At 43.4% G+C, this 10,852-nt stretch overlaps 1 protein-coding gene across 3 annotated transcripts; it reads left to right on the top strand.

Moving 5' to 3' along the window:
• Positions 1-1,422: 1,422 nt before the first annotated feature.
• On the top strand, positions 1,423-9,975 carry cabp1a (calcium binding protein 1a). Of its 3 annotated transcripts, XM_070833617.1 has the most exons (8): positions 4,618-4,770; positions 6,003-6,188; positions 7,822-7,852; positions 8,058-8,201; positions 8,292-8,401; positions 8,500-8,574; positions 8,657-8,729; positions 8,823-9,975. In XM_070833617.1, the coding sequence occupies exons 1-8, from the start codon at positions 4,630-4,632 to the stop codon at positions 8,846-8,848; spliced, it is 786 nt and encodes a 261-aa protein (XP_070689718.1). In that variant the 5' UTR covers positions 4,618-4,629; the 3' UTR covers positions 8,849-9,975. The 3 variants fall into 3 exon arrangements, with proteins under 3 accessions (XP_070689717.1, XP_070689718.1, XP_070689720.1); XM_070833616.1 differs by lacking the exons at positions 4,618-4,770; positions 6,003-6,188 and adding an exon at positions 1,423-2,160; XM_070833619.1 differs by lacking the exons at positions 4,618-4,770; positions 6,003-6,188 and adding an exon at positions 7,564-7,729.
• Positions 9,976-10,852: the final 877 nt, after the last annotated feature.

Below are 10,852 nucleotides of genomic sequence, written 5' to 3'. Positions count from 1 at the left end.
GGAGGTAGTCTCTGGCCCTCTATCTGTCTCCACAGGCAAGGAAAAGGATTCCCAAGTGAGGAGACATCTGTAGGCCTGTAGCTATGCCGGATCAAGACACATAATGATACCAATAATCACTAATAATAACAGAACCCATTCAGAAAAATTGTAATGCTCTTATTTATCAGCTGCCATGTTTCATAGGTACAGAATTGTTTTGTTTCAGTGTCACAGCTCTTGAGTTATTAAAATAGGCTATAGTAGTCACTGTTACAATACTGCTCAGTGTAGTAGTGTTTGAGAGAGAGCAGAAGCCTGCAGCATGGTAGGAGGTAGTTGAAATTCAGCGCTCATATGAGCATACGTGTGTGTGTGTTCTCAAAGATTATCCTTTGAGCTGTATGCACTGACGTCACTAACCCATAGAATCTGAAATAATAGTGAGCAAATGTAATAATACCCAGGGGCCTCTAGGCGTAGCTGATTGGGTTTCATGTGCCTGACATTTGACTTCAATTTCATTCAAATGCAGCAAGATTACATATCCAGGGAATGTGCACGGAGTAGATACAATATGAAGAACACATGTGAAGTGTCAGCAGCTATGTCATTTTTTAACATAATGGTGTCGTTTTACTTCCTGGTAGTTCTTTCTATACTGTTATTAATCTGCACAAACCTGTTATATGAGGGCAGCATTTCAATGTAGAGTTGCTGTTTTTGGGGGGGGGTTGGTCATTGTGGGGATGGACTGAATGAACCCATGTGAGGGGATTCAGTGGGGACCTGTGGCCCATTTTTACCCAGAGGCCCCATAGCAGGTGAATGTGTCCCTGGACAGAAAACAATAATAAATAAAAATAATAAAATAATTTGTCCAATGGGACAAAAGTGATAAAACACATCTAAATCTAAACTGTATTAACATTTTGATGCCACTGCCCTGACATAAATTCACAAAGGGTAAGGATAGTGTTGCAGGTATTGTAGATTCCATTATTTTTGTGGCTGCTGTGTCGACACCCACAATGTTTTTCTGTGTGCAGATCACAGTTCTGTAGCAACATCATTTCAACATTTTCTCCTCTAAGGGGGTGTCTGTGGTGTAACGTTTACCTATCTGTCTGTCTGTCTGTCTGTCGTGGAAAAGTTTGCTCACCGCTGCTCCATCTTACTACCGTCCACACACCCACGTCATTGCTACGATGCCGGAGACCATCATCCACATCAATGAAAAGGTGACGCGCTCTGCAGCGACGTGTGTGCCCCTCTCTCCGCTGTCTGCGCGCTCCGGCCGCGCTGCCGCACAGCGATCAGGTGGTGAAATGTAGCCTAACTTAACGCGCCTCTGCTATGCTAATATGGGTCGACAATGGAGAGAAAACTGTGTATGATGCCGACGATCAACCCACCGAGATAGACCAGACCAGATCCGCAGCAATGAGCTCTTCATTTCCCAAATCTGAATCCACCACCTCGTTACTGAAATCATCCTCGGCGGCGAGGAGACCAACACACCTCCCTGAACGCACAGCGGAAAGCCGGAGAAGTCAGCATCACCATCAGCATCAGCACCAGCATCACCACCGTCCCGCCGCACTCCAGAGCAGCAGCAAAGCCGAGGAGTCCTTCTGGTCGGCCGAGTGCGACATCAGTGCCCGGAGACCCCTGTGCCACCCGTCCCTCATCGGCAGCCAGGACAGTAGTAATAATGCAGCCACTCGGGGCAAGTGTAAATCCCATGCCCCTCACAGCCAAGTTCCCGACCCGCCGGAGCCAAACGGCGAGGCGGGCCGAGGTGTGAGGGAGCGCTGCAGGTCATCCAAACCCACACACCGGCACCACCACCGCAGGAAGCACAACCGGGAGGACCGTCCTCCAGCGGCGGGACCACCTGAACCTGAGCATCCCCGGCGCTGCCACACGCACACTCGCCCGATCCCCAGGGTGCCCTCTCTGTCGGACAGCAACGACGACAGGGCTCCTCTCTGTGAGCCGAGAGACCAAAAAGGGGCCAGCTTGGCTCATAGCGGTGGGCAGGTCAGCAGTCCATCCCCGTCCTCCTGCTCCCTGGTGCCGCTGTCCAGCAGGTCCTCTCGCCGATCCCGGAGGTCCAGTGCTGCTTCCTCTGCGTCCGATATCAATTTACGCACTATCCTCAATTCACTGTTTGGGCAGGTAAGGCCCTGATACAGCAAACTGAATGGATCCGTTAGTTGCTTAGCATATTTTTGTCGTAATTATTTTACATCCACGATTGGCCAGTTGGTTAAATTGATTTGAGGAGTTTGGATGTGTGAAGAGCAGAAACGCGCCTGGAAATTCAGGGGCCCCTGACGAGCTTTGCCAGTGACACCCTAAACCCAAACCCAATGTGTGAAATGTGTTTAGTAGAGCCTATTCTTTGTGCTGCACTAATAAAAGGCTTGCCAAAGGATAAACAGGTTTTATAGAGCGATTTGAATAGATGACACCACATTAGTGTCTCTAGTTCTGCAGGCGTTCTCTTAAAAAAATCTAATGCGTTAGGATTGCCATGCAAAAAGTAGTGCCTTGTTTTTTTTTTCCACGAAAGCGCACACAGATATGAAGTGGCCAATGAAGTGGTGGCTTCTGGCAACACCAAAGTCCTGTTTACAATCATTATAAGCTAATGTGCTCTGTGATACACTCTGCAAACGGTGTCATTACAGGACAGACTATAGAGGAAAGAAGCTTTTACACATTCATTTCTTATGTAATTTGTAAATCCAGCACTACCTCCTACAGACCTTCTCAATCAGGGAGCCCTTTTTTTTTTTTTTTTTTTACTGAAGTGGATGCTGCCGGGGCAGGTGAAATGTTCTATTACAGAGAGGTGGAAATCTCTGATGTGCTGATGTGTATTTGGTCAAAGACGTGTTTTCATGTTCCTGCATCATTCAGTGAGGAACGCTGCAGAGATGGCCGTGTTGCGTTTGAAGGAAATCGCTTTGATGTTTCTGTTTGGCTCTATTTTGAGCCTTGAATCTATTTATACGATAGAAAGCTCATCTTCGTATGCTTGGATTCTCATCAGTCATGTGATTTTGCATAACTGTAACACACAGAGCAAAGGAAACCGGTTTTATATAGTTTTACATTGCAGAACCTCACCAAGGTCTTAATAAGGTGCAGTTCATTGAGGGCTTTTCTCTAGTCTCCCCTTTGGAAGTCAGAGTTTAGCTCTTTCCGTGCAGGGTGTTTGTATTTTAGTCTGATCGTGAATCAGGAAGTGATTTTAAGTATGTTGCTGAATTAGGAAGCTCTCAGCTGTAAATCAGGCTCAGTGTGGGACCACAGAGATCATCCATTGTTGCTTCAAGAGAAAAATCTTCTAGTACTTATAGTATGAAAGCCTATTCTACAAATAACCTGTGAGTCAGTCTGTGAGCAGCTCTGTGAAAACATTAGCGTGACCTGGAAAAGGTCTTTGATGAGACAGTGAGATGGAGAGGAGTTCAGTGGCGGGTGGAAATGCAGCGCATGGTGTGAGGGATACACACACTGCCCTTGGCATTTTGTCTGAACAAAGCATTTAAAATAAACTGGATTTTTAACGCTCTGGCTGCAAGTAGTGTTTGGACAGGCCAGAATGGAAATCCATGTGAACAGATGATGATCAGGTACCTTGGGATGAGAATTGTATAAGTCTTTTCATAAAGGGAACCATATCCTCAGTAATTATCTGTGCAAACAAAAACTGATTAGCCACCTGTAGTCTGGTCTTCTTTCTGCAGATACACACACACACACACACACACACACACACACACACACACACACACGTAGATATAAACTCACTGTAACAGATGGACTACCCAGTGACTGTATTCTTCACACAATCGCAGTCTTCATGGGTTTCTCTTTGGCACTGGGTGGCTGCTGTAGGTCACAGTGACCTTGTCCTCGCCTGCAGAGGGCAGATGATGATGTGCAGGGGAGTGGGGGTGCAAGGCAAGAAAAACAAGGGCGTATGCAGAAACACAGAGTGAAATGCATGAGTTCAAATGCAATCTCAAGCTGGAAAATTGAGAAATTAGTCCGCGCGCTCGAGAGTGAGAGTGCAGGTGAGGAGGACGGCAAGACTGGAAATAGGTCATTACAGAGTGTTCTCCTAAACTTGCCTGGTACAGATTTTCATGGCCCAGAAAGAGCAAACACCTCACAATGTGTGTGTGACACTGAGGCAAAGGTTACTTGTCAGGTGCACATTTGCTAATACTATATTTGGCAGCAGGAAAGCTGCTACCCCTTATCCCATTTCTCATGTTTATTCTTCTGTCAGGAGCCTGTGAATCCATGTTGAATTGTCTGTGTTGCTCACAGAATAACTATAACAGTTTGGTCGGTGTGACAGTTGGCTGAAATATCTCACAGTCAGTGGATCATCCTCTTTTCCTTTAATAGGCATAATTCTGTTTCCCTCCTTGGCCCACTTCCCTCTTTCATTTAGTCTCACACCCTCACTCTTATGTCTTCTCTCTCTCCGTCTCCCTCTCTCCCCCACCCCCTCCCTCTCCCACCGTCTCTTTTACTACTGCTACTTTCATTTACTAACTCCACATAGCTCAGCACAGTGCAGTTCACCGTTTTTCCAACCTGCTGTAGGTTACCATCCCAGTCTTCATGGGTCTTGCTGAAACCAGAGTTTTCACTCCTCTCAAAACCCAAACTGCAGACTTAAGGGAGAAAGAGTCCTCATGGTCCTTTTTAGTCACTCTTTTCTCCTTTGGGATGGGAAACTGCTTAGACTGGCCTCTGAGAACGGTAGGACCGTTTTAATTGTGATGCACTACTCTGTTACAGCCTGTGTGTCTGGATTTGTTTGGTGGATTTTGTGACGCGTTTCAAATTTGGTCAGTGAAACTGGATGGCTGTGCATGCGATCTTGCTTACAATTTTGCAGGGTTGTGTGCACTTGCAGTTCTTCTTTCTGCTCGAACTCACACATGTTGATGAAGTTAGTCATCACATTTTTTCATTTAGTCAACATGTTGCAAAAAAGATTTTTTATTATCTGTTTGTGTTTTTTGATGTGCTTTACAAAACAGACTAAATCAGCATTCATCAGGTTTATACTAGACCCAGTTTGGAGTTAGGATTAACATCCACACTCTTAAATGTCAGTAGTTTGCAATGGAAATTCCCTTAAGAAGTGAAACCTATTCTGAAACTTCACTGCTTGCAGACGGCTCTCTAGTGCATTTTATTGACACGACAGATTGATGGCTTCAGACTTTAGCAGAACTTTGGAACTACTTTTTAGCAAAAATATACCGTATGTCCATCAGAAGAAATTGTATCCTAACGAATTTAGATCATGTCTTTAGTGAGGACAGCACATATAGCCTGTTCCCTCGTGCTTTAGCTTGTCTTGTCTGTTCCGAGCATGTTTACTGTTCCTGTGACAGTGTATAGGTGTGAGGTGCCAGTCCCTACAACGTGGCAAGTAAACTGTTAGGAGTGATGAGTGGAAAGTTGGCAACGTGCTGTGTTATTGATGCATTTACCTTTCTGACATGTTTTCATATTTCCTCTGATACAAACTTGCACAACACACATACATACACACACAATACCTTCGCAGAGAAGTACAGTTTTGTCCTGCACACTAAATAAAAATGGTGCTACATAGCACTAAAAGTGCTTTTTTTGGCTCATGGTCACAGGGGAACCACTTTTGGTGCTATATAGTACCTTTATTATAGTACCTCTTTTGTCAAATGAAAACCTTTACCTAACTAAAGTAAGCTGGCGAACCAGTAGAGAGCCTCTAAAGGACCATATAGGGGCTGAGCAGGCTCTTTATTTGCAGTGGTGCTTTATAGCACCTCAGCCACCCCAAGCAACCACTATTTTTTGTGTAGCATTTAATCTATTGCCTATTTCCAAGAGTCTACACTGACTGCCAGACATCCTCTCTCAACTTGTATCTTTAATGCATTCTGCAATGAAGCTGCTACAGATCTCTAACACTGTCTCTGCACCCCTCTGGAAAGACGCTCCAGGATGCTGAGAGGAGATTCAGAGGGGTGCTGTCCTGTGAGGAGGTGGGCCAGGCAGGGTATCTTGGGCCTTATCAGGACTCCATTGTTTCCATGACACAAAACTGTGTTCTCGTGAGCAGCATAATGGGGCAAACCTGTGTCTTCCTGAGTAAAGGCTTGGCCACGTGCAGGCAGGCTGTACGTAAGTCCGGACAAACATACTTTTTTTATCTACATCTGTCTGTATGCATCAGCATTATCGCTAACTTGGATATTATTTCTATCATTACCAAACAGGCTGCAACAACAACTATTACCGCCGAGTTGTTGAGACCCTTTCACTTATTATCTATCATATTATTTCCACTCCTGCTGCTTTCAACTGGTTTCTTGCCAGCTGTCAATAGGGAACACACAGGTTTGGAAGATGACTGAGCCTGAAAGCTCAGAAGTGACTACAAGCATGTTTGGGAGCTTGTGCATAATTGCAATGCATATGAACGCAACAACTTTCATTACATTTGTTACTTACATTAGATTAGCAGTATCCCTCATTTTAGGGTTTAAGGAGCAAAGACTTAGCATTGCTCTGTCCCACTGGTTGTCTCTCACAGATACCCAAGACTAACAGCAGGCAAACAGTTTAAGCCTGTGTCTGTCTAAAGGTAACAAACTCCATCTACCAGCACCTCTAAATGTCACTAGTCAACATCTTGTTTGTTTAATCCGTCAGGTGCTGTTAGTTATTGGAGGTCGTCATATCTTGTGTGTAAAGAAACAAGATATGACGTGTTCATTTGTGAATTTTAGATAAGCTAATAGCGTTTGTAGAGTTTGTTACCTTCAGAAAGAGCTAGGTTACCTGTTTCCCCCTGTTTCCACTCTTTGTGCAAAGCCAAGCTAACGGCTGCTGGATGCAGACATGAGAGTGGTGTCAATGCTCTTATCTCGCCCATGGCGAGAAAGCAAAAGAGCGCGTTTCCCAAAATGTCAAACTATTCCTTCCCGTGACTCAGTTACAACCCCATCCACAGCTCATATATCTTGTTGTCTGCACTCGGTCAACCGATCAGTCAATCAACGCACAGTGATGGCAGGTGAATTGTACAAAAAGAATGAGCATCCTTCAGGTTTTGTGCTTTTGTAAGTCTCACTGAAAACAGGCTAGCACTGGAGGTTTTTGCACAGTGACATGGGTGAAGTGATCAGCAGTGCAGTGGAACATATCAGGTTGATGCACTTATAGTGATGGATTGGCAGACAGAAGAGCTGATGCTGCACACACGTTGGGCTGGCGGGCTACGTCTCAGAGGGGCTCATGTACCTCCTGTGTGTTTTCTGCAGGTGGTTCCGGTCAGACAGTTCTTTGGGCCTGACGTCAGCACTCAGTGTTGTGTTTAGACTTCTCACTGCTCCTGCTGTTAACCCCTGAGGGCTCTGGGATATGTCTGCCTCTCTCTCTGCCCTTTAAAGGTTGCGTACATTATAAGCAAGCGCTGAAAAAAATAGAAACAGTCACATTCTTCTGTGAACTCGAGGGTTACGGTTTCCAGTTATGCTTGATCGGAATCAGCCTATTTATACTTGGAGGGTTTGTCATCAAGATGTGAGATAGTTTCAGTCTACTGTCACCATCTCTTACTGTTAGACATCCTTAAGGTGAGGTTCTTGAGACGACTGATATGGAGAAGAGCGCTGATTTAGGTTTGGGTATCATTCAAGTCACAGCATTGTCAGCGGTATGTAGTTCATACATGTGTGATCATGATTTCTTCATGTGTCGTGAGTTTGGTTTTGTACTGGCCAACATTTGAATGTCATTTCTCAATAGGACAGAGAGCTGCGGCCGGAGGAAATGGACGGTAAGTTGTCATTCTTAAAAGTTCTCCTTCTTCTTTGAAGTCGCACAGTCAAGTATTTCTAAATGAAACACAGGTTTGTTTGTGCTTCACAGGACAAACATAACAGTAAAACTAGATTAAAAAGAAGGGCAAGTTTTCTCACATGTAAGTAGAACGACAGCCGTACAATTCAGCTACTAAAAATAATTCTGTTATTGCTCAACAGAGTTGCGGGATGCTTTCAAAGAGTTTGACAAAGACAAGGACGGTTTCATCAGTTGTAAAGATCTCGGAAACTGCATGAGAACTATGGGATACATGCCCACTGAAATGGAGCTGATCGAGCTGAGCCAACAGATAAATATGAACTGTGAGGACTTATTTATATGTCATGTATATAGTTGTGTCATGTGTTTTTACTGTGGTTTGAAATTCTGTGTCAAAATCTCTTGTTCTTAAGTGGGCGGTCATGTTGACTTTGAGGATTTTGTTGAGCTGATGGGCCCAAAACTCCTCGCCGAAACTGCAGACATGATTGGAATAAAAGAGTTAAAAGACGCGTTTAGAGAGGTAAGAGTCTCTGGATCCAAATGTAGATTCTTGGATTCTGTAGCTCAAGTTGTGAGATTTCTACTATTTACTTTAATGCCTCTGCTTGTCGTTCTCAGTTTGACACTAATGGAGATGGTGCCATTAGCACATCTGAGCTCCGAGATGCAATGAGGAAGTTGTTGGGTCAACAGGTAAAGATTTGGATCATAATATATCAGAGTGTCTCCACCCACCATGTGCGGTACGCCACTAACTTTTGCCTTTTGTTCCCAGGTGGGTCTAAAGGAAGTGGAAGATATCCTGAGGGATGTTGACTTGAATGGTGATGGGCTTGTTGACTTTGAAGGCAAATCACCTTTTCTAAACTACTTATTTAAGATATTCTGCTGAGCTTAGTGCAGCTGTTGCATTTTCTCATTCTCCTCCTGTCTTTTCACAGAGTTTGTACGAATGATGTCTCGCTAAGATCGTAAAATGATCAGTCCTGAATGTGAACCTGTGTCCTTCTCTATACTTGACCAAGTACAACAGAGGACGTGCTTACATCTCTGAGCCACCCAACTCTGAATGACACTGGAATTAAAACTCCTTGAATGTTACGGAGCGAGGAGTCACCTCACACTTTCGATCAATAAGTGTTCTTCCTGAAAAGCCTCCAGTTCAAAGGAGGCAGAATTTGCTGTAGCCTAGCTCATGATTGTCCAACTTATGTTTTTGCACTTTAACTCTCACTAAATAACTTCCTGTGTGGATAGATCGCTGATGTCTTGTCTCGTCCTCTACATGGTAAAAATAAGTGTCTTGCAAAATGTCGCCTTTGATGTACAACAAAGTCAGGATGAGAGAGTGAATGACTGCAGAGAAGATGTAAATGATCGGTGCAATGTTGAACGTTACAGTCTGTTTCCACACAGTTTGTGCTTTATTAGAAGTTGTAAGTGGAATGTCCTTTGTGTGACATTGGTGCTCCGCCCAGGAACCCATGTGGCAATATAACACCTGTATTGTAACTGTGTGACCATCTGTGATTCTTCACTGTGCGAGTCCAGTTCAACAATAGCATCACTGTCTGACAACTACATGCAATGAAGAAGCAGATCTCTGATATTAATGAGAAATATCACTCTGAATACATTCTATATATGTTATTCGCTACTGTCTTAGATCAAGGGCAGTTGAAACTCTATTTACAGACAGCTCTCTCTTAAAATGTAAACCTAGAGAACCAAAGTGCTCACAGACACTAGCCTGCTGGGGTTTGTTACATCCTATGCAGTGTCTGTGTGCAGTGTAAATGGAGCACCTCCAGGTTTGAATTCCAACTGTCTTTAACCTCTAATCTACGGGAGCTAGTGATTGTCTGTGATCATACAGTAGGAATGACATATATATATATACACACACAGTATAACTGTATTTTCAGTGGATGTGGTTATGTTGTACCTGTACTGTATGTCAATACGATTGTAGTCGCGGTAAAGTTCCACACGTCTGTGTCGTTGAAGCAATTTTTATGCATGCCAAAGAGACAGGTTTATTAAATTCAGTATGCACATTTGCATTTTTGTCTAACAAAGTAAACAAAATATTTCGCCAAGTTAATTGTAATGAAATAAAAGGTGTTTACATTTGAGCCCCCTTGAGTGGTGTTGTCAAAGAAAATACAGGCACAAAAAAGGAGTAAATTCATTTCTTTTTTTTTTAGATTCACACATAAGAAGATACATACTCAAAAACATGCTTATTTTTTGTATGGACCTTAAATGTCATGTTTGATTGATACATTATCAATTTAGTAGAGCACTGTGTACTGTCACTGCATGTCTTGAGAACACACCTCCCCCTTGTAATATCTATTATTCATACATGTCTCTGGCCTGCAGACTGGGTAAGATGTACCTGCAGCAACACTGCACAACCATCACTGTGCAAGTCATCAAATGAAACTGTAAATAACTGCGCGGTGCTCCTGTGTCATCTAATTTTGCTTTGATGCTTTGATTTACTACAAACATATTCGTTAGTTACGCGTATTACTGAAGGCATATCAGGTAGTTACAAGGTATGTATGCAAATGCATCATTAACACTAAAATGTTCAGTGCAAGAATTAGTATTCATCTAGCAAGAAAAGAGGAGATTGTTGCAGGCACAGCAACTCCCACGATAAAAACTGCACTATTAAGTGCTGCCTCCGGGCCACTTGTCTTCTGGAGGAACACTGTTGCAAGTGGAAGACACACACTATCAGTAAAATAGGAAGAAAAAAAAAATAGCTTGCACATATGCTCACGAAAAGTACTTTGTGGAAACATTTAGACTTTGTAGGAGGTTGCTGTAAATTTATTGCAAATGTGGACAAATCCACAGCACCAGCTGTAGCAAACAATTTAAGGCTGTATGTTTGCTTTAATTTAAGGATATGTTGTGTTTCAACGTATGTTTGCCAAAGCTGTAGGTAAAAAAAAAA

Source organism: Pempheris klunzingeri, chromosome 7 (genome assembly GCF_042242105.1).
Source record: "Pempheris klunzingeri isolate RE-2024b chromosome 7, fPemKlu1.hap1, whole genome shotgun sequence".
In the NCBI taxonomy this organism is placed as follows: Eukaryota; Metazoa; Chordata; class Actinopteri; order Acropomatiformes; family Pempheridae; genus Pempheris; species Pempheris klunzingeri.
The sequence above is the reverse complement of the archived record's forward strand: the minus strand, read 5'-3'. Positions and strand labels throughout refer to the sequence as shown.

What these genes read in the sequence shown, in the direction of transcription:
- cabp1a (XM_070833616.1), top strand. Translation starts at nt 1,423, where the DNA reads ATGAGCTCTTCATTTCCCAAATCTGAATCCACCACCTCGTTACTGAAA. An exon ending in TCAATTCACTGTTTGGGCAG is followed by an intron (nt 2,161 to 7,821) that starts GTAAGGCCCTGA and finishes ATTTCTCAATAG; the next exon opens with GACAGAGAGCTGCGGCCGGA. An exon ending in GGAAGTTGTTGGGTCAACAG is followed by an intron (nt 8,575 to 8,656) that starts GTAAAGATTTGG and finishes TTTTGTTCCCAG; the next exon opens with GTGGGTCTAAAGGAAGTGGA.